The sequence below is a fragment of the Grampus griseus genome (assembly GCF_964374135.1).
Source record: "Grampus griseus genome assembly, chromosome: 20".
Classification (NCBI taxonomy): Eukaryota; Metazoa; Chordata; class Mammalia; order Artiodactyla; family Delphinidae; genus Grampus; species Grampus griseus.
The window spans coordinates 28,898,600-28,923,621 of NC_139014.1; the positions used below are offsets into that span (position 1 = coordinate 28,898,600).

At 36.0% G+C, this 25,022-nt stretch overlaps 1 protein-coding gene across 3 annotated transcripts in view; it reads right to left on the reverse strand.

The window, feature by feature from the left end:
* The window catches only part of VMP1 (vacuole membrane protein 1), a 130,025-nt gene that overhangs the window by 57,474 nt on the left and 47,529 nt on the right, over positions 1-25,022 (reverse strand). For all 3 annotated transcript variants that reach the window (XM_082678437.1, XM_082678435.1, XM_082678436.1), the window contains 2 exons: positions 16,045-16,212; positions 1,477-1,608 (listed from right to left, as the gene is read on the reverse strand). In XM_082678437.1, the coding sequence (XP_082534563.1) occupies positions 1,477-1,608; positions 16,045-16,212 (300 nt within the window). The remainder of the gene's footprint in view (positions 1-1,476; positions 1,609-16,044; positions 16,213-25,022) is intronic.

Below are 25,022 nucleotides of genomic sequence, written 5' to 3' on the forward strand. Positions count from 1 at the left end.
TAGATGATAAAAGGTTTTGATATGTTAAATGACATGCATTAATTAGTGCCACAAATGACAGAGGTATCAGTTATCACAAATCGGGATACTCAACCACCTATGTCTATAGATGGACATTGTTTCAGTAAATGGAATTTACCAGTGATGCTGCCATTCTGAGTTCTGGTTCCAGCTCTACTTCTAAGCATATAAAACTTGGGAGGTAACAATTTCTAGTTTTGCAGTTTTCTATAAAATTAGAAAAATGGTACCTTTCCATACTACCTCAGAGTTAACACTAGGGTCAAATCAGATAGTGGAGTTTAAAAAGCATTAAAAATAATTAAAAAGTATTATTAGTAATTATTAGTAATAATTATTAGCATTAATATAAACATTATGATGTGAGGAAGAAAGGCACAATATTTGGTTAAAACAAAGCAGATACAAGGACAATTTGCCTCTTTCCATGCAGAGAGATGGCCATAGCTCTCTGACTGCTTTGTTTTATGTTTGGCTATTCTACATTCATATTTGAAAGTTTGTTTTCAATTAAAAACTATAACTATCCATAGTTGATTTCCATTTAATAATGCTTTTTTAAAAAAAGGACACCTGCCATTTAAAAAAAATATCTTTTTCCCTCTCTAGGGTAGTGGGTTTGGGGTTTCAGATTCCACTGAGAAGAAAACTATGAACTCATTGAACAAAAAAATCTATGCGTACTTACGTGGGCACATGCACTTACAGATGCACAATAATAAGACAATTTAGATCAAATCTGGGGAGTGAGATGTATTTTATATGAAAACTTTCAAGAATCTCATTTATATCCTTTTTATTTATGTCTATATTGATTTCTACTATCCTCCCTAAGATGGAGACTCAATCAGTTAATAATGTTCGTAGGAATTTTCCTACAAAGAAACAACACCTATTTTGTAACACTAAGATACATGTTGATATATAGTTTGTGCTCAGGTGAAAAAGGCCTCAGCCTCCCCCCACCCCACCCCCCCACCCCCTGCAACAAAGGATAAGTTTATCTTAATTGCCCCTTCTTAATCGGGAGTTAAGTTTCCTCTAAACATGGTAAACTATTTTGGTGTTATTTTCAAAAAATTAATTAGGAAGTTCTATTATTTTGGATTCACAGTCTGGTCCACCTATTTATCCCCCTTACTTATTCACTGGTCTGCTTGGTAATACTTATAAACACATAATGGACAAATAATGTTTCAGCTCCTTAACCTCCCTGGCCACATGAATTTACCCTGGTTTAGTCTGAGTTGTCTTGTTGACTCTTTCTGTATTTCTCTATTCTAAGATCATGAGTATAATCATTTTCATATTTCAGCTTTTCTAAATATTTTATACTAAACTATGTGTTTACATTGGCAGTTTTCTTCTTCAGAGTAACTATTAAAAATTTTACCTTAATCATAACCTCTTTAAGGGATAATTAAAGTATTCTATTTTTTTCCCCACTGATCTTACTTGTGCAGTCTCTGCATGTTCCAGCATCTCTTCAAATTCCTGATAGTCTTCATCATCTGGTTCAGCACCTGAGAGGCGAGCTGCCCTGGCCATAAAATATGGAGGCAGCTCTCCGATCGCTGTACCAATACCCTACGTAAAAAAACCAAAATACTTACATGAGATTTTCTCAACACAGTGATACTAAGCGGATCAAATCTTTATTTTTCAATATCACCAAAAGCATGTTAAGATGCATGTATTAGGGAGGAAAAGATATATTACACAATCAGGAGGACATGAGTTTAAATCATACCCTAATATCGACCTACACAATGCCAAGCCAGATAACATACATAAAACTCTTAGACAATCCCTGGTACGCTGCAGACACTAAATTAATGTTAGTTCTCTAGCATCTCTACTTATATCCTCTGTTCTTACTTTTTACATTTCTTTTCATTTTATTAAGTTTAGAAATAGCAGGGGTGGGTGGGATGAATTGGGAGATTGGGATTGACATATATACACTATTGATAATATGTATAAAATAGATAACTAATGAGAACCTACTGTATTGCACAGGGAACTCTACTCAGTGCTCTGTGTTGACCGAAATGCGAAGGAAATCCAAAAAAGAGGAGATATATGTATACGTACAGCTGATTCACTTTGCTGAAACAACACAATATTGTTGTGTTGGGATTAAAAACCTACATTAATTTGAAAGCTAATAAACCTGTCAGAGAATAAGAAAAAAAAAACACTAGTTTTTTTTTTTTTTAAACTGCAGTGACATTTATTGTTTCAGCCTGGGAAAACATCCCTTTTTAAAATTTCACACAGCAAAGCAAGTTAAAAACTTCACTTGCCAAATAAATGATAATTTAAACAAGAACTTGGTAAAGAAACAGCAGAAACTAACACAATATTGTAAAGCAACTATACTCCAATAAAAATTTAAAAAAAAAGAAATAGCACATGGTTTTCTAGACTTTTGAAATGTTATTTCTTTTTTTTTATTGAAGTATAGTTGATTTATAATATAATATTAGTTTCAGGTATAAAACAGTTATTCAAAATTTTTATAGACTATACTCTATTTAAAGTTATTATAAACTGTTGGCCTATTTTCCTTGTAGCTTATTTATTTTATACACAGTAGTTTGTACCTCTTAATCCCCTATGGCTATCTTGTTCCCTCCTCCCCACTTCCCTCTCCCCAATGGCAACCACTAGCTTGTTCTCTGTATCTGAAATTCTGTTTCTGTTTTGTTATAACCACTCATTTGATTTAGTTTTTTAGCTTTTATATGTAAATATATATATATATATACATACACTGTTACTTTTGTCAGTTCCCCCCCTTTTCAAATATCCAAATGATTTGCTAATGAGCATTCACTAGTATAGCTGTTAGATATATAGGAAACCTTCCGATATTGAGGATGTTGTTTTAATCCCAATACAACATTTTTGTTCAGAGTTAAAGCTTTTAACACACTGTGGTCAGGAAGCCCCTTGAAATCTCAACATTAGGATGGATAAATTTTCACCACAGGAAAAATGTTGATTTCCTCAGGACACTGAGTGACTCATGTTTCAGTCACTTTGTGGATTCTTGTTTTTGAAGAGAATTTTCTTTTTAAATCAACTTAGAACATAAGGATGAAAACAAAGGTAAAAGAATCAGGAACTTGGTTTGGACATATACGGCTTAAATACAGGATAGATAATAATGCAAGAGGCCTGTAGTCTCTGGGAGAATTCTTAACTTTGAGCTATGCTTCTCTGCCTTGAGTCATAGTGAATGAAAAAGCTTTGGTAGTTTTCAGAAGCAACTTTGCTATGTCCTATGGCTCTGCCTGCAAATGCCTTGACAAAAATCCCCAAGGGACATTACGAAATTCAAACATTTTACAATCACAGTGTTATACTCCAGTGTGTGAAATCAATCATCTCCAAGTGTAAGCATTATCCACATGTGAACCAAGAGTTATGAAAAGAACATACTTAAGTGCCAAAAGAATAAGACCATATTTAGTTAAAGAACAGAGAGAAGAGGGAGAGGGGAGATATATATATACAAAGAAAGATATAGGAAGAAAACACAAATCATATTTTGCTAAACAAGAGAAGTTAATTTAGTCACCTTTGGAGGATGTTAGAGAACCAACTAATTATTTTTAAAACTGGTAAATAAAGAGAAACAATCAATTATTTATCCTGTCTTACCTATATGGAAGATATCTCAGGATAACCAAATTGGTGATAAGGAGAAGTTTCTCTTTATAAAAGTATTCCAGTCAATAACTAAAGAAAAAAACGATGCAACTGAATGCCCCCATTTTATAAACCCTAGTAAAATAATGGACTTATATAATAATGGTGTTAATATCATAAACAGAAAGACAACCAGACATTATTGCACTTCGTGATAGAATACGTAAGACTATAAAGTGTATTCTTGTAAAAAAAAATTTTTTTTTCAAGCCTCTCAACCCAGCTATCAATTCACAGGAAACAGAGAAACATATTTAAATTACACCAACTGGAATACAATCAGTAAAATTCAGACTGTGGAAAACTATACTTGACAAACAATCCAGTTTCATCAATGAATATATTTGAAAAGAAAAACAAAGAAATAAACACATTCAGAAAAATCTGAACACTAACTGGGTAACTGATTTGAAGAGACTATTCCTAAGTTCTCTTCAGCGTGACAATGTTTTTTAAGTCCTAAGGTTGATATATTTACAGATAAAATATGATATGTTACCTGGAATATGCTTCAAGATAATTGTGAGCAGTGTGAGGAGGGGTCTAGATGAAAGTATTAGCCAGGAGTTAATATTAGCGGAAGTTGGGTGATAATATATTGAATTAATTATATAATTCCCTCTACTTAAAAAAAAATTTTTCATGACAGAAAGTAGGAAGAAAATTTAATTGCAACATTTTATTCAAAACATAAACTTCTCTTAAAACATGTTAAGTCAAATGTTCAATAGTTCTGAAAGCAATCATATGATTCAAACTCATGACAAGTTTCCCTAAAGTTAAAAAGGAAGTAGTAATGGATTGAAATGAAATCAAGAGCTACATACTGTATTATACTTAGTTGACCATATTCATTGTTATATTTTAATTCTGTCCATGTTTTCCCATATTAGCAAGGAGTAAGAATGGTGATCATCAGCCAGTGTTCTAATTTTTATGCATATAAATAAAAAGGAAATACAGTCATCCAGACAGGTCTCCTTAAGACACATTATATTCCAGACACAGAAGTTTGTTTGGTCAGTTATCTCAAATTAGATACTGAAGTCCCATAATTTCATGATTCTTACAAAACAATTTTATAATTCTTGCAAAATCAACATAAAAAAACAAAACTAAATTGTGGAACACTAAAAGCTGTCAGCCCAAGTTTAATTAAGGGGAAGAAATGACTGGCTTCCTTATTGCAAAAGAAAGACAAATGGTATTTAGTCAAGCGATAATTCAGAAAGCTCTTCTAAACACTGTCCATGCATATCAATTTATTACCCTGAAGTCCTTGCTTCTTGAATTGGAGAAGAGTTTAATATGCACAAAATATGCAAAACCAATAGAGAAACACAATATCTTACTGGAGTGTCAATTTTATTAAAAGATTTTGGGGAGGGCAAAAATCCTAAATTTTTGTGCTTTCAAAAGTTTTGTCAACTGGATTCACAGGTAAATCACCAGCACCTTGCTTTTCTATGTTACGAACTGTAAGTTTAATGGTAAAAATCTGGGGAGTAGAAAATTTTACATATGCTGACTACTCAGAAATTACAGTAGTTTGGCATTATCAGTGTGTTAATAATCTTTAAAAACAAAACCACTTTCTATTAAATGTTCCAACTGCAAACATGAAACAGAGGTTAGAAGCCAAAGTTTGGAGGGTAACTTGGAACCACTGAGAAATTCAAGGCTTTTACAGCAATGTTTAAAAAACAATTATACCGGGCTTCCCTGGTGGTGCAGTGGTTGAGATTCCACCTGCCGATGCAGGGTACATGGGTTCGTGCCCCGGTCCAGGAAGATCCCACATGCCGCGGAGCGGCTGGGCCCATGAGCCATGGCCGCTGAGCCTGCGCGTCCGTAGTCTGTGCTCCGCAACGGGAGAGGCCACAACAGTGAGAGGCCCGCGGACCACAAAAAAAAAAAACCCCACAATTATACCAATTCTAGTAAAATTAGCAGATTGTTTTACAAACGAAAAAAAGAGAGAAAATGTGCTTCCAGTTTCCCTTAAGGTCAGTTTTAAAATGACTTCAGAAAGGAATGAAGTTCTGATACATGCTACAACATGGATGAAACTTGAAAACATTATGCTAGGTGAAGTAAGCCAGACACAAACGGACAGATACTGTATGATTCCATTTATACTGGATATCAAGAATAGGCAAATTCACAGAGGCAGAAAGTCGAGAGGTTACTCTCTCCCCAGGGGCTGGGGAGAGGAGGGAATGAGGAGTTATTGTTTAATGGGTACAGAGTTTCTGTTTGTGGATGACAGAAAAGTTCTGGAAGTAGATATTGGTGATGGTTACACAACACTGTGAATGTACTTAATGCCAGTAAATTGTGCACTTAAACATGATTAAATGGTAAACTATGTTATGTACATTTTACCACAATAGGAAAAAAACTCCCAAAAAACAAAACCACGAACTTAACAAATAATTGAGTTTAGGGACTTCCCTGGTAGTCCAGTGGTAAAATGTACATTATAATGCAGGAGACATGGGTTCGATCCCTGCTCAGGGAACTAAGATCCCACGTGTTGAGGGGAAACTAAGCCTGTGCGCCACAACCAATGAGCTTGTGAGCCTCAACTACACAGCCCATGTGCTCTGGAACCAACAAGCCACAACTGCAGATCCCACATGCCCTGGAGCCTGCGTGCCACAACTAGAGAAGAGAAAACCCAATGCTACAACTAGAGAGAAGCCCGCGTACCGCAACGAAGACCCTGCATGCCTCAACAAAAGATCCCGCGTGCCGCAACTAAGAACCGACACAGCCAAAAATAAATAAAATAAATAAATAATAAAATAAGTCTTTAAAAAAAAAAGAAAATAAATGAGCTTAAAAGGTGATGTTCTAAAAACCCACCAGACCTAACAAATGAAGAGGAAATAGGCAGTCTACCTGAAAAACAATTCAGAATAATGATAGTAAAAATGATGCAAAATCTTGGAAACAGAATGGAGAAAATAAAAGAAATGTTTAACAAGGACCTAGAAGAACTAAAAAGCAAACAAACAGTGATGAACAACACAATAAACGAAATTAAAAATTCTCTACAAGGGATCAATAGCGGAATAACAGAGGCAGAAGAGCGGATAAGTGACCTGGAAGATAAAATAGTGGAAATAACTACTTCAGAGAAGAATAAAGAAAAAAGAATGAAAAGAATTGAGGACAGTCTCAGAGACCTCTGGGACAACATTAAACGCACCAATTCGAATTACAGGGGTACCAGAAGAAGAAGAGAAAAAGAAAGGGACTGAGAAAATATTTGAAGAGACTATAGTTGAAAACTTCCCTAATATGGGAAAGAAAATAGTTAATCAAGTCCAGGAAGCCCAGAGAGTCCCATACAGGATAAATCCAAGGAGAAACAGGCCAAGACACAAATTAATCAAACTATCAAAAATTAAATACAAAGAACAAATATTAAAAGCAGCAAGGGAAAAACAACAAATAACACATAAGGAAATCCCCATAAGGTTAACAGCTGATCTTTCAGCAGAAACTCTGCAAGCAGAAGGGAGTGGCAGGACATATTTAAAGTAATGAAAGGGAAAAACCTACAACCAAGATTACTCTACCCAGCAAAGATCTCATTCAGATTTGACAGAGAAATTAAAACCTTTACAGACAAGCAAAAGCTAAGAGAATTCAGCACCACCAAACCAGCTTTACAACAAATGCTAAAGAACTTCTCTGGGCAGGAAACACAAGAGAAGGAAAAGACCTACAATAATAAACCCCAAACAATTAAGAAAATGGTAATAGGAACATATATATCGATAATTACCTTCAATGTAAATGGATTAAATGCTCCAACCAAAAGACATAGATTGGCTGAATGGATACAAAAACAAGACCCGTATATATGTTGTCTATAAGAAACCCACTTCAGACCTACGGACACATAAAGACTGAAGTGAGGGGATGGAAAAAAATATTCCATGCAAACGGATATCAAAAGAAAGCTGGAGTAGCAATTCTCATATAAGACAAAATAGACTTTAAAACAAAGACTATTACAAGAAACAAAGAAGGACACTACATAATGATCAAGGGATCAATCCAAGAAGAAGATATAACAATTGTAAATATCTATGCACCCAACATAGGAGCACCTCAATACATAAGGCAAATAGTAACAGTCATAAAAAGGTAAATCAACAGTAACACAATCATAGTAGAGGACTTTAACACCCCATTTGCACCAATGGACACATCATCCAAAATGAAAATAAATAAGAAAACACAAGCTTTAAATGATACATTAAACAAGATGGACTTAATTGATATTTATAGGACATTCCATCCCAAAACAACAGAATACATATTCTTCTCAAGTGCTCATGGAACATTCTCCAGGATAGATCATATCTTGGGTCACAAATCAAGCCTTGGTAAAGTTAAGAAAACTGAAATTATATCAAGTATCTTTTCGGACCACAACGTTATGAGACTAGATATCAATTACAGGAAAAAATCTGTAAGAAATACAAACACACGGAGGCTAAACAACACACTACTTAATAACCAAGAGATCACTGAAGAAATCAAAGAGGAAATCAAAAAATACCTAGAAACAAATGACAATGAAAACACGACGATCCAAAACCTATGGATGCAGCAAAAGCAGTTCTAAGAGGGAAGTTTATAGCAATACAATCCTACCTTAAGAAACAAGAAACATCTCAAATAAACAACGTAACCTTACACCTAAAGCAATTACAGAAAGAACAAAAAAACCCCAAAGTTAACAGAAGGAAAGAAATCATAAAGATCAGATCAGAAATAAATCAAAAAGAAATGAAGGCAATGACAGCAAAGATCAATAAAAGTAAAAGCTGGTTCTTTGAGAAGATAAACAAAATTGATAAACCATTAGCCAGACTCATCAAGAAAAAAAGGGAGAAGACTCAAATCAATAGAATTAGAAATGAAAAAGGAGAAGTAACAACTGACACGGCAGAAATACAGAGGATCATGAGAGATTACTACAAGCAACTATATGCCAATAAAATGGACAACCTGGAAGAAATGGACAAATTCTTAGAAATGCACAACCTTCTGAGACTGAACCAGGAAGAAACAGAAAATATGAACAGACCAATCACAAGCACTGAAATTGAAACTGTGATTAAAAATCTTCCAACAAACAAAAGCCTAGGACCAGATGGCTTCACAGGTGAATTCTATCAAACATTTACAGAAGAGCTAACACCTACCCTTCTCAAACTCTTCCAAAATGTAGCAGAGGGAGGAACACTCCCAAACTCATTCTACGAGGCCACCATCACCTTGATACCAAAACCAGACAAAGATATCACAAAGAAAGAAAACTACAGGCCAATATCACTGATGAACACAGATGCAAATATCCTCAACAAAATACTAGCAAACAGAATCCAACAGCACATTAAAAGGATCATACACTATGATCAAGTGGGGTTTATTCCAGGAATGCAAGGATTCTTCAATATACACAAATCAATCAATGTAATACATCATATCAACAAATTGAGGGAGAAAAATCATATGATCATCTCAATAGATGCAGAGAAAGCTTTCAACAAAATTCAACACCCATTTATGATAAAAACCCTCCAAAAAGTAGGCATAGAGGGAACAATCCTCAACATAATAAAGGCCATATATGACAAACCCACAGCCAACATCATCCTCAATGGTAAAAAACTGAAAGCATTTCCACTAAGATCAGGAACAAGACAAGGTTGCCCACTCTCACCACTATCATTCAACATAGTTTGGGAAGTTTTAGCCACAGCATTCAGAGAAGAAAAAAAAATGAAAGGAATCCAAATCGGAAAAGAAGAAGTAAAGCTGTCACTGTTTGCAGATGACATGATACTCTACATAGAGAATCCTAAAGATGCTACAGAAAACTACTAGAGCTAATCAATGAATTTGGTAAAGTAGCAGGATACAAAATGAATGCACAGAAATCTCTTGCATTCCTATACACTAATGATGAAAAATCTGAAAGTGAAATTAAGAAAACACTCCCATTTACCATTGCTACAAAAAGAATAAAATATCTAGGAATAAACCTACCTAAGGAGACAAAAGACCTGTATGCAGAAAATTATAAGACACTGATGAAAGAAATTAAAGATGATATAAATACATGGAGATATACCACGTTCTTGGCTTGGAGAATCAACATTGTGAAAATGACTCTACTACCCAAAGCAATCTACAGATTCAATGCAATCCCTATCAAGCTACCAATGGCATTTTTCACAGAACTAGAACAAAAAATTTCACAATTTGTATGGAAACACAAAAGACCCTGAAGAGCCAAAGCACCTTGAGAAAGAAAAACAGAGCTGGAGGAATCAGTCTCCCTGACTTCAGACTATACTACAAAGCTACCGTAATCAAGACAGTATGGTACTGGCACAGAAACAGAAATGTAGATCAATGGAACAGGATAGAAAGCCCAGAGATAAACCCACGCACATACAGTCACCTTATCTTTGATAAAGGAGGCAAGAATATACAGCGGAGGAAAGACAGCCTCTTCAATAAGTGGTACTGGGAAAACTGGACAGCTACATGTAAAAGAATGAAATTAGAACACTCTCTAACACCATACACAAAAATAAACTCAAAATGGATTAAAGACCTAAATGTAAGACCAGACACTATCAAACTCTTAGAGGAAAACAAAGGCAGAACACTCTATGACATAAATCACAGCAAGATCCTTTTTGACCCACCTCCTAGAGAAATGGAAATAAAACCAAAAATAAACAAATGGGACCTAATGAAACTTAAAAGCTTTTGCACAGCAAAAGAAAGCATAAGCAAGACGAAAAGTCAACCCTCAGAATTGGAGAAAATGTTTGCAAATGAAGCAACTGACAAAGGATTAATCTCCAAAATTTACAAGCAGCTCATGCAACTCAATATCAAAAAAAAACAAACAACACAGTCCAAAAATGGGCAGAAGACCTAAATAGACATTTCTCCAAAGAAGATATACAGATTGCTAACAAACACATGAAAGAATGCTCAACATCATTAATCATTAGAGAAATGCAAATCAAAACTACAATGAGGGGGCTTCCCTGGTGGCGCAGTGGTTTAGAGTCCGCCTGCCGATGCACGGGACACGGGTTCATGCCCCGGTCCGGGAAGATCCCACATGCCGCGGAGTGGCTAGGCCCGTGAGCCATGGCCTCTGAGCCTGTGTGTCTGGAGCCTGTGCTCCACAACAGGAGAGGCCACAACAGTGAGAGGCCCGCATAGTGCAAAAACAAACAAACAAACAAACAAAAAAAACCTACGATGAGTTATCATCTCACACTGGTCAGAATGGCCATCATCAAAAAATGTACAAATAATAATTGCTGGAGATGGTGTGGAGAAAAGGGAACCCTCTTGCACTGTTGGTGGGAATGTAAACTGATACAGCCACTATGGAGAACAGTATGGAGGTTCCTTAAAAAAGTAAAAATAGAACTACCATACGACCCAGCAATCCCACTACTGGGCATATACCCTGAGAGATTACTACAAGCAACTATATGCCAATAAAATGGACAACAACAAAAAGAGTCATGTACCACAATGTTCACTGCAGCTCTATTTACAATAGCTAGGACATGGAAGCAACATAAGTGCCCATCGACAGATGAATGGATAAAGAAGATGTGGCACATATATACAATGGAATATTACTCAGCCATAAAAAGGAACGAAACTGAGTTATTTATAGTGAGGTGGATGGACCTACAGACTGTCATACAGAGTGAACTAAGTCAGAAAGAGAAAAACAAATACTGTATGCTAACACGTATATATGGAATCTAAAAAAAAAAAAAAGGTCAGAAGAACTAGGGGCAAGACGGGAATAAAGATGCAGATCTACTAGAGAATGGACTTGAGGATACGGGGAAGGGGAAGGGGAAGCTGGGACAAAGTGAGAGAGTGTCATGGACATATAAACACTACCAAACGTAAAATAGATAGCTAGTGGGAAGCAGCTGCATAGCACAGGGAGATCAGCCCAGTGCTTTGTGACCACGTAGAGGGGTGGGGTAGGGAGGGTGGGAGGGAGGGAGATGCAAGAGGGAAGAGGTATGGGACATATGTATATGTATAACTGATTCACTTTGTTATAAAGCAGAAACTAACACACCATTGTAAAGCAATTATACTCCAATAAAGAAGTTAAAAAAAAAAAAAGGTGATGTTCTCTATCTGAAAGTCATCACACATGCCTCCTCTCCTCTGCCCTGCCACCATCCTGCCTCCTCACTGTACTCCTTATTATCCTTAGATATCCATTGAAACACTGCTATTTCAAGGAAATCTTCCCTGAATCGCAGACTAGGAAAACATTTTTGTGTTATGCAATAAATTTCTCCTTCATAGCACTTATCTCAATTTGTTTAAATATTTATATATATAATTTTTCAACAATACTTATATATACAGTTTTCCATAATTATTTCCCTCACTAGAATGTAAAGCTCCATGAGGGTAGAGACTGTTAAGTTTTGCTCACTCTGAATCTCCAATGCTTGGAGGTTTAATAACTATTATTGGAATTTATAACTGAAAAGAAAATTTGTGAAGCCTTACACTAGTGATATAGTCAAATTGTGAAAGATGAAAAAGATAAAAACTGAAAAAAAGGTAACCTACTTATCAGCAACACCAAACAATTCATTTTAATGGGCTCCAAAGACTTATGTGAACAAGTTGAAACTGAGGTAGACCCTGGTCTTTATCTTATAATTGGAGGTACTATGTATTTTAATGATTTTACTGATTTACTATATTTATAATGATAGTGAAGTCTGTAAAGATATTTTACTTCGTAAAGTACAAATTAGGTAAAAATTTTAAATAACATAACAGTTTTTAATCAAGCAAGACATCCCCTGAAAAAAAAATATATGGATGTGAACACAAATGGGATCAATTTTATGAAAGGGTAAAATATAAGAATCAAGGCCAATACACTCTAAATCAACATTTCTCAACTTCAGTAGTATTGACTTTTTTTTTTTTTAACATTTATTTATTTATTTGGCTGCGCCAGGTCTTTAGTTGTGGTGTGCGGGATCTAGTTTCCAGACCAGGGATCGAACCCGGGCCCCCTGCATTGTGAACACAGTGGAGTCTTAACTGCTGGACCACCAGGGAAGTCCCAGTATTGACTTTTTATGAGTGTATCCCAGTTAACCATTTTTAAATATAAAATTTAGTGGCATTAGTTGTATTCACAATGTTGTGCAACCATCATCATTATATTTTCAATATTTTTCTTCACCCAAATGGAAACTCTATACCCATTAAACATTAACTTCTCATTCCCACAACGCTAGTAACCTCAAACCTACTTTCTGTCTCTATGAATCTAAATTGTCCAGATAGCTCATATAAGTGGAATCATACAATATCTGTCTTTCTATGTCTGGCTTATTTCATTTACCATAATGTTTTTCTAGGTTCACCTATATTGCAGCATGTATAAGAACTTCATTCCTTTTTATGGCTGAACAGTATTCTATTATGTGTATATAATACTCTTTGTTTATCCATTTATCTGTTAAGAGACACTTGGATTGTTTCCACCTTTCTGATAATGTGAATAATGTTGCTGAACAATGAACTACAAGTTTCTGTACATATTAGAGTCCCAGTTTTCAGTTCTTTTGGGTATTTACGTAGGAATGGAATTAGAGGAGGGTCACATAGTAAATGTACATTTACATTTTTGAGAAACCACCAAACTCTTTTCCACAGCAACTAAATCACTTTACATTCCCACCAGCAATCTAAGAGGGCTCCAATTTCTCCACATCTTCACCAACACTTGTTATTTTTCGTTTTCTAAAAAAATAACAGCCATCCTAATCTGTGTGAAGAGGTATTTCCTTCTGGTTTGGATTTGCATTTCCCCAATGACTAATGATATTGAGAATCTTTCTGTGCACTTATTGGCCATTTGTATGTCTTCCTTGGAGAAATGTTTATTCAAATCCTTTGCCCATTTTTTAATTGGGTTGTTTGTCTTTTTGTTGTTGAGTTGTGTAGTTCTTTAAACATACTGAATATTAAACCCTTATCTGACATATGACTTTTAAACATTTTCTCCCTTTTTGTGGGTTGTCTTTTAACTCTCTTGATAGTGTGTCCTTTGATGTACAAGAAGTTTTATTTTAGCTAAGTTCAATTTATCTATTTTTTTCTTTTGTTGCCTCTGCTTTCGATGTCTTATTTAAGAACCACTGCCAAATCACCAGGCAGATTTGTTTCTATATTTTCTTCTAAGTGTCTTATAGTTTTAACTCTTAAGTTTAGGTCTTTGATGAATTTTGAGTTAATTTTTACATATGGTGTAAGATAAGGATCCAACCTCTCTCTTTTGTATGTGGATATTCAGTTTTCCCAGCATCCTTTGATGAAAGGACTCTTTGTAAATGGTGAAAACAAAAGGAACGAATTTAAGCAGAACTTGATATGTGCTACCTTTTTTACATAACAAAAGACAGTTTCAAAGAAGGGAATATGAAGAACAAACAAACATTCAGACAATCAGTATTTATTGGTATTCTTTTTTTTTTCCGGTATGCGGGCCTCTCACTGTTGTGGCCTCTCCCGTTGAGGAGCACAGGCTCCAGATGTGCAGTCTCAGCGGCCATGGCTCACGGGCCCAGCCGCTCCGCGGCATGTGGGATCTTCCTGGACCGGGGCACGAACCCGTGTCCCCTGCATCGGCGGGTGGACTCTCAACCACTGCGTCACCAGGGAAGCCCTATTGGTATTCTTGAACTATGAGCAAAGCCTAATGCTGATTGCTGTGAGTAATAAATTTAAGGTACAGTCTGAATTTTTTGAGGAGCTTAAAATTTATTTGGGGAAGTAAGCCACTACACCAGCCAATTTAACTAATTTGAGGCATGCATGGAGCCAGGCCAAATGAGTGCTTCAGACAATATGCACTTTGGAAGAAGCAGTTATCACTGCCAGCTGGGATGAAAAATTTTCTTTGTTGGCATTAGTGTTAATCTAGCCACATAAATCATTTTTGAAAGAACAAAAGAACAACAGAAAATTGAAGGCTATATACATACTCCTTTTCTAGCATGTTCTGAGAATCTAGTTATCTTATTAATAGCTTTTCATCAAAAGACAAATGTGTAAAGCAGAAACTAACACACCATTGTAAAGCAGAAACTAACACACCATTGTAAAGCAATTATACTCCAATAAAGATGTTAAAAAAAAAGACTAATGTGGTAAAATTTATAATACATATGCAACTAGTATAATGAATTTGTTTCCAGTATTTATAAAAGAGTAACAGGAAATATGACAATTTTTCCTGTCTTTCATATTCAACAAATTCAATATATGGCATTTCCCTTTTAATTCTTTTAAAACACGACATAAACGCTTGAATGTGTTTGAAAACTCTGCCTCTTCTGTGGGCATTCTATTCACGTTCATTTTAATTAAGAGTTTTAAGTGATGTGTTCCACATTTTTCATTTTATAAGAAACTGTTAGGGGAAAAAAAGTTACAGGGAACATAAAACTTAGTGATTCCAAATGATGAATTAAAAAATAATTCAAATGGTAATAGAAAGTCTTTAGCAAATGAACTATTCCTCAATGATATACATGTGAATGAATTTAAGCATATAAAAAATGCTTTGTGTGGATATGCAGATTAAAATACATCTACCATTGATCATGTAGTCCAAAATTTCCCAAAATATATTAAGCCATAAAAAGAATAATTGGAACTTCTGAAAGTAAGGTCACCATATAGTCTGATACCTCCAATACAGTAAAGCTTAGTTTATTAAGAAATGTCTGAACTTACTTTAGCATTATAACAACTCAGAAAATGAAATGAGTCTTCTAAGAATAAACACAGAGTATTTAAATCTAGGAGAGAGACATATAATACTTACCTAATTTGGACTGATATATAACCATTTGCTATGTGTTTATCAAGTTTTATAAACGTTAGTAAAACTTTACAAAGTAGTATAGTTGCACCATCTATACTCCTTTTCCCTGCTATTGTCTACTTGGTATCAATGCTTCCTGGTACCTAAGGTTTCCTGCCTTCCTTCTGAATGTTATTCATGAACAGGAGAAGCTCTAAAGGTTTCTTTTACATGGAAGCTAGGTAGCTGGTAACTTTATGAATTAATTATCTACTGACTTGGTATATGTCTGGCTTCAATTTCAATGAGGTACAAAGAATCAAGACAGTGAGGTTAATTTTGAACAAATATGAAAACGGACATCTTACCCACATGCAGGCCTCAATCCTAACTTTTGAGATGATGCTCCATAAAGAAATGGTTCCTTCAGTGCCCTCTTCATCTGGACAAATAATCTGATCAGGATAGGGTGGTTCAGGGAAATTAACTGAATTGCATTCATAAGCAGCTAATGTAACTGAAGCTATATGTGGACCCTACAAAAAAATATGAGAAATCTCTGATGAGAAATATTAAAGAGAAAGCAATTATTAATAGACATGCGATTTTAATGGTACCTTAATCACTCTATATTAATAGAAAAATGTTAGCTTTTAAAGAACAAGAATCTACCTAATATTTCAAGATGCAACTGATAATTTGAAAAAATAATCCTTTCCAGAATCTCTTTGGTTTGCTTTCTTAAAAACCAATTTCAAATTTACTCAGGTATAATTTACATATAGTAAGAGCCATTTTTTTAGGTCAGTAGTTCAATAAGCTTTGACAATTATATTCAGTCGTATAATCATAACCTATCAAGATAAAGGTACAGAACAGTCCCGTCACTGCAGAAAGTTCCCTTGTGTCCTTTTGTAGTCAATCTCCTTCCCCCAACACCAGACCCTGGAAACCATATGATTTCTGTCTTGATTCTTATTTTATTTATCCACATATCTCATTTGTAAGAATGCCATCCCCTGTGATAAAAACCTCCTGTGCCCCTATTCCTTTAGGCATAATTTGAGAATACTATATTTTGTCCTTACTTAAAAAACAGTTGATGCAGACATAGAAAACAAACTTACGGTTACCAAAGGGGACAGTGGGGGTGGGGGTGGGAAATTAGGAGTTTGGGATTAGCAGATACACACTACTACATATAAAATCGGTAACCAAGGACCTACTGTATTGCACAGGAAACTCTACTAAGTATCTTGCAATGACCTAAAATGGAAGAGAATCTGAAAAACTATATATATATATATATATACACACACACACACACACATATATAACTGAATCACTTTGCTATACACTTGAAACTAACACATTGTAAATTAACTATACTTCAAAAAAAAAAATTGATGAAGTAATTACATCACTTATCTTTCCCACTGACATCCCAAAACAAAAATAAAACTGTGGAATCAGTATCAGTTAGTTTTTCTTTTAAATTAATTTTCTCTATGGAAGCTTTTGGGCTACTTTGTACCTTTATTTAGAAATATTACAAATTAATAATAATCATATAGATTAAAATGAATTAACATTTAGATGTGTGATAAAGGTTTAAACACAGTGGTTTCCAAATTAACATGTATGCCATGACGAGGTGTCTGCATAAGAATCAACTATGGACTTTGTTAAAAATAGAAATTTCAGGGTCCCCTAAGCATAAGTTGATTCAATAGGTGGACATGGGAACCTGTATGTTTTATTTTATTTTTATTATTTTTTAAGATTCAGTTTTTTTTTTAAGATTTATTTATCATTTGTTTTATTTTAGGCTGCATCGAGTCTTAGTTGTGGCATGCAGGATCTTCGTTGAGGCATGCGGGATCTTTCAGGATCTTTCGTTGTGGCACGCAGGCTTCTCTCTAGTTGTGGCGCACAGGCTTTCAGGGTGCCTGGGCTCTGTAGTTGTGGCACACGGGTTCCAGAGCATGTGGCCTCTGTAGTTTGCGGGCACGCAGGCTCTCTAGTTGAGGCATGTAAGCTTTAGTAGTTGTGGTGTGCGGACTTAGTTGCCCTGAGGCATGTGGAATCCCAGTTCCCCGACCAGGAATCAAACCTGCACCTCTGCATTTTAAGGCAGATTCTTTACCACTGGACCATCAGGGAATTCCCAACCTGTATTTATTTATTTTAACTAATTGATTTTTTAAAAAATTTATTTATTTTTATTTTTGGTTGCGTTGGGTCTTTGTTGCTGAGTGCAGGCTTTCTCTAGTAGCAGCGAGCAGGGGCTACTCTTGGTTGCAGAGTGCGGGTTTCTCATTGAGGTGGCTTGTCTTGTTGCGGAGCATGGGCTCTAGGCGCGCCGGCTTCAGCAGTTGCGGCATGTGGGCTTGCAGGCTCTAGAGCACAGGCTCAGTAGTTGTGGCACATGGGCTTAGTTGCTTTGCACCATGTGGGATCTTCCCGGACCAGGGCTCGAACTCGTGTCCCCTGCATTGGCAGACAGATTCTTAACCACTGTGCCACCAGGGAAGTCCCCCAACCTGTATGTTTTAAACAAGCTCCTTTAGAGTTTCAAATAGGTTAGGTTCTAATAGGCTATTAGGTGTCAGAAAATAAGCGAACTCAGACAAGTCACTTAACCTTTCTGGACCTCAAGCTACTGTTCTGCAAGGCAAAAGAATTAGATTCATCCTATGTTTTTATCTAGCTCCAAAATTCAAAAACCCCTAACATAATCAAGATGTCAATAAAATCTATTACTAATTTCCAAAGTTCTCATGAAGTGTAAGCTTTAGAAGTTGGATATTCTTAACATGTTACTGTAACACACATATAAAGTACTAGGCTTAGAACAGTGCTGGGCATATAATAAGCCCTCAAAAAGTATTAGCCATTAGCTGTTATGAACAAAAGTACTGTATTTGTAGAATAAAATTATATACACACACATATATATGTATGTATATATAGATACACACACATACATATGTATGTATATATAGATACACACACATACATATGTATGTATATATAGATACACACACATACATATGTATGTATATATAGATACACATACAGTAAGTGATCTTTGGATATAAGAAAGCCTTTTTATTTATTTATTTATTTTTTGCGGTACGCGGGCCTCTCACTGTTGTGGCCTCTCCTGTTGAGGAGCACAGGCTCCGGATGCGCAGGCTCAGCGGCCATGGCTCACGGGCCTAGCCGCTCCGTGGCATGTGGGATCTTCCCAGACTGGGGCACGAACCCGTGTCCCCTGCATCGGCAGGAGGACTCTCAACCACTGTGCCACCAGGGAAGCCCATAAGAAAGTCTTTTTAAACCACATGGTGAAAGAATTTGTGGCTCAAAGACAAAGTGCATAAGATGTAGTGATGGAAATAAAACATGAAAGAACTCCTACTGCTATCTAGATAAAAGGTGACATTAAACAAATTTTTCTGTTGCATGTTAATACGAAAAAGAAAGACATTCATAAATCTAAGCTACATTTCTCCCTAAATACAGTTGCATTTTGTGTTCAAATAAAAATCTAAAAAGTGAAATCCTACACTTAGCACTGACTCAATTAACTATAAGGTTTTCTTCTGGACCAAAAAAAAAAAATTTATGTGAATTTTTAGTCTGTTCATCTTTTTCTTGAATTTTAATTCACAGAAATCAATAAATAGTGATAATAAGTTTAAAAAATGATTATAGAATCTCTAAAAAAGGAACTTTTATTGAAAAGTTGTGATTAACCATGAAATCTACAACTGTTTCTTTGAATATTATGTGCACAAAAGAGATTTCAGTTAAAGGAAAAAGAATTATTTTGTGATCCTACACACACACACAAACCCAAGTTTAAAGTCTCTAGAATTCAGAGTAACTAAATAATTAGTGAAAAATTTCTCACTGTACACTTACTTATAGCTAACATCAGATGCAATTTAAAAAAGTGGGGGGGGACTTCCCTGGCAGCCCAGTGGTAAAGAATCCGCCTTCAAATGCAGGGGATACGGGTTCGATCCCTGGTCAGGGAACTAAGATCCCACATGCTGCGGGGCAACTAAGCCCACACACCACAACTACTGAGCTTGTGTGCCTCAATGAGAGAGCCCACCTGCCGCAAAATTACAGCGCCCATGTGCTCTGAAGCCTGCACGCCACAACTACAGAGCCTACGTGCCCTGGAGCCTGTGTGCCACAACTAGAGAGAAGTCCACATGCTGCAACGAAAGATCCCGCGTGCCTCAATGAAGATCCTGCGTGCCACAACTAAGACCCATCACAGCCAAAAAAAGTAAAGAAAATAAATATTTTTTAAAAACCCCTGTAACTTCCACATTTACTGTTTGAAAACACAAAAGAGAAATGTGATACTACTAGGCAAAACAAAAGAAATTGAAGAGTCTGTCCATGACATCCCTACAACTGTCCTCTAGAAATGAACTCTAGGTGAAAAAAAATTGAACCATCCTAGACATTAAAATTATAAGATTTCTGGGATTATATAGGAAGGAAAAACCTACATTTCTATTCCAGAAACAAGAATAAAATATGCACCCCAACAGATTAAACAGGTTATCCAACAAGATAAAAGACTGATTCATAGTTTTAATTTTAAATGTTCTAAAAAGGGAAATTTTCAGCAATCTGATGAGAATATTTTCCCTAAAGAAAAGATGGTTCACACAGTGAAACTGATATATACTTTCCATAACCACACTAATAGGTCATGATTACTCAGCCTTAGAGGCAGATGTGGTGGTTCCCAGACAAAATGAACATGAATAACTCAGCTTCTTGTCCTTTGTTCATTCTCAAGAGCCCATTTAACCTGTACCTTGACATTTTAGTTTAGACTGTGTTAACTGATAGAAAACCTCACAAGTTCTTTTCAACATTATAGGTTAATGGTTCCTAAATATAACAGACTTAACTAAGATAAATATTAGTTTACATGAAAAATCCAAACACAAAAACTAAAAAACAATCATTTTGATTAAGAGAATTTTAAAACTTACACATATTCAAACTACCTTTTAAGTCTGTTTCCTAAAACCTACAATTCCTACTACAATGTATCAAATATGAAAGAATCACATTTAAACCATACTAAATGAAGAGATGAGGGATAAAGACAAACAGCTACAGTATAAGCAGCAAAGTCTACCTGGAAAGATCCACTGTAAAACATAAAAATAACACAATGTACTGAGCAGGACATTCCAGCTCTCATGGGAGTATGCAAGTATTGATATATATGAGCTAGAGATCCTGGCCTGTAGCTGAGGGTTTTCTGCCTCATATCATGAAGCAACTGGTAGAGACGTACACTCCTACACTAAACAACTGGAAAACTAAACAGAATACGTGGAACAATTTTTTTCAGACACTGTACCACAGGCAGTATAATACTTCTGACTGCTGAGAGAAGGGATACAAATGAGGAAGCCTTGTGATGACTCTGGCTTTCCACTTGTAGACACATTCTGTGTCTGCAGTAAAATCCATAGTCCAAAGACAAAGACCCTAAGCAAAGCATGGTGGTCTTGCTGCACTGAGAAGAAAATCTGAGTTCAGGGGGGCTAAGTGGTTAAAATCTGTGGCGCAGAATACTCGTGAAGAGAAAGCTATGCAGAGAAAGGACTCTACACGTGTGCATGGGGGTCCCCTTGAGACTCTGGCACACAAAGCTCCACTGCATGCTATGATGAGATTTCATAAGGCCAGGCAAAGTACAATTAGTGAGAAAAGAACAATAGAGGGTTGTAAGCTGAACAATTCCTAGACTTCACACAGGGCTGGGAAACACTTGAACTTCATCTAGCTAGAGTGGAGAGACTCAACATTCAGGGAAGACCTTGGAAAGAGCCTACAGTAAAAGCTACTCTAGACAGACCATAATAGGGTTTTTAAAAAAGCCTTAAATAGATCAAGTTGATCCACTGGTACTGCCCCCAAAACAAAAAATTGACACTCTGTAAAAGAAGGTAACAAAATCCATACAATCAACAACTTAATACCACATTCCAGCATCCAATAAGGAATAACTATATATGACGTGAAGCAGTTTGGAAAATACGACACATAACCTGGAGAAACATTAATCAATAGAAACAGACCCAGAAATGTCAGAGATTATGGAATTAGCAGACAAGGACTTAAAAACAGTGAATATAAATATGTTCAAAGATTTAAAGCAACAATTGCCAAACTTCAGCCCAGGGGCCAAATTTAGCCCACCACCAGTTTTACAAATAAAGTTTCAAAGAATGCAGCCATGTATATTTATTTACGTATCATCTCTGTCTAATTCTGTGCTGTAATGGCAAAACTGAGTAGCTCTGACAGAGACTCTATGGCCTATGAAGTCTAAAACACTTATTATATGGCCCTTTACAGAAATGGTTTGCTGATCCCTGATTTAAAGGAAAAGAGAAACACAATGAGGGAAGAAATATAAAGTATAAGAAGAAAACAAAATGGGCTTCCCTGGTGGTGCAGTGGTTAAGAATCCACCTGCCAATGCAAGGGACACAGGTTCGAGCCCTGGTCCGGGAAGATCTCACATGCCGCGGAGCAACTAGGCCCATGTGCCACAACTGCTGAGTGTGCACTCTAGAGCCCGCGAGCCACAACTACTGAAGCCCATGTGCCTAGAGCTCATGCTCTGCGACAGGAGAGGCCACCGCAGTGAGAAGCCTGTGCACCACAAGAAAGAGTGGCCCCTGCTTGTCACAACTAGAGAAAGCCCATGCGCAGCAACGAAGACCCAAAGCAGCCAAAAATAAAATAAATAAATTTAAAATAAAAAAAAAAGAACAGCAGATGTAGAGGGTGTATTGGATTCAGTCCACTGAATAAACCTAGTTTAAAAATATATATATATATATAAAGTATAAAAAAAACCAAATGGAACTTACAGAGCTGAAAATATAATATACGAATAGGAAAATTCATTGGATAATCAACAGATTAGATGCCACAGAAGAAAATATTAGAGAACTTGAAGACAAGGCAATAGAAAGTATTTGAACTAAAGGACACAGAGAGTAAAGGCTATGGAAGAAATGAACCTCAGTAACCTGTGGAATAATACCAAACAGTCTAATATACATGTAACTGGAACCCCAGAAAGAGAGGGTGAAGTGTGTGTGTGCACACACACACACATTGGGGAAGGGATGGCCAAGTATTTTCAAGATTTGATGAAAAATATCAATCCATCAACTCATAGATTTAAGAAATTCAACAAACCTAAGTCAAGATCAACATAAAGAAAATAAAACACATAATCAAATTGCTGAGAATCAAATCCTATAATTCAGCAATATCAAGAAAGTCTTAAAAGCAATCCGAGGCGATAAAAACACATTACAGGCATACCTCACTTTAATGCACTTTGCAGACATTGTGATTTTTACAAATTAAAGGTTTTGGCAATCCTGCGTCAAGCAAGTCTATTGGCACCATTTTTCCAACAGCATTATTATTTTTTTTTTTTGCGGTACGCGGGCCTCTCACTGTTGTGGCCTCTCCCGTTGTGGAGCACAGGCTCCGGACGCGCAGGCTCAGCGGCCATGGCTCACGGGCCCAGCCGCTCCGCGGCATGTGGGATCTTCCCGAACTGGAGCACGAACCCGTGTCCCCTGCATCGGCAGGCGGACTCTCAACCACTGCGCCACCAGGGAAGCCCCCAACAGCATTATTTTTAAATTAAGGTACATATATTGTTTTTTTAGACACTTAATAGAGTACATTATATTGTAAACATAACTTTTAGATGCACTGGGAAACCAAAAAATTCGTGTGACTTGCTATATATCACCATATTCGTTTTATTGCAGTGGTCTAGAACCAAACCCACAATATTTCCAAGTTATGACTGAGTCATCTACAGGGAAATAGAGATAGGACTTCTCATCAGAAACAGACCAAAAGACAATAGAATTACTTCTCTAAAGTGCTGAAAGGAAAAAACAAGATCTGTGAATCTAGAATTCAGGGAAAATATATTTCAAAAATAAAGATGAAATAATAACATTTTCAGACATACAAAAGCCAAAAGAATTTGTTCCAGGAGATAAATGTTAAAGGAAGTTCTCAGATAGAAGAAAAGTGATACCAGATGGAAACTTTAATGTACATAAAAGAGTGAAGAGCACTGGAAACAGAGAACACCTTTTTTCCTCATTTTAAAATCTCTTAAAAAAAGAACTAGTTGCTTAAAGCAAAAGCTATGACATATGTAGAAGTATGACAACAACATGACATGACAACAGCATAAAGTATGGGAGGGAGAAAATGGAGTATAATACTGTAATGTGGTTACATTATATATACCAAAAAAAAAAGTTCAATTCAAAAGAAGGCAGGAAAAGAATAAAAAATAGGTGGGACCAACAGTTTGATGATAGACTTAAACCCAACCATACTGACAACGACATTACTTGCAAATGGGCCAAACATACAAATGAAAAGGCAGAGAGTGTCACACTGCATTAAAGAGCAAGACCTCAGTACATGCTGTCCATAAAAAGCCCATTTTAAATATCCAGATCCAAAAGTAAAGGTAAAGGGATGAAAAAAGTTAAACCATGTAAACATAATAATACAAAGAAAGAGTATTCTACATTAATACCAGATTAAGTAGATTTCAGGAGAGGGTATATTACTAGAGATGAAAAAGGACATTTCATAATGATAAAAGGGCTAATTCTCAGGAAGACAGAATAATCCTAAATGTGCAGGCACCTAATAACAGAATGTCAAAATACATAAAACAAAAACTAATAGAACTAAAAAGAGAAATAAACAAATCCACAATTAGAGTTGAAATTTCAACACACTTCTCTTTTTAGTTGATAGAATAAATAGACTGAAAACCAGTATGGATATAGAACACTTGAACAATATGGAACACTACACCCAAAAATAGCCAAATACATATTCTTTTCAAGTATACACGAAATCCAGTCACCAAGATAGACCATATACTGTGGTATAAAATGAATCTCAGCACACTGAAAAGAATGTGCCATGTGGCAAGGTAAGTAAAGATCAATACAAGGAGTACTTCTTAAGGAAAAGTAGCAAATGATAGTCCTCAAAGGTTAATTTTTCTATTTAAGGACAGTGTCCTTTAATCTATATAGTGGTAATCAAAGGAAGTTAAACAGCTATGTACAGCCCAGGTTGTTATTCCCCAGCACAGGAAGCTCTATGAATTTCCTAGTTACCAACCAGGTCATAAGTAACATTCACTAACTCCCCCTGAGAGTTCCTAATTACTGCCAATGGAAGTTCCCTTTAATGATACGAAGGTCAAATTTTATGA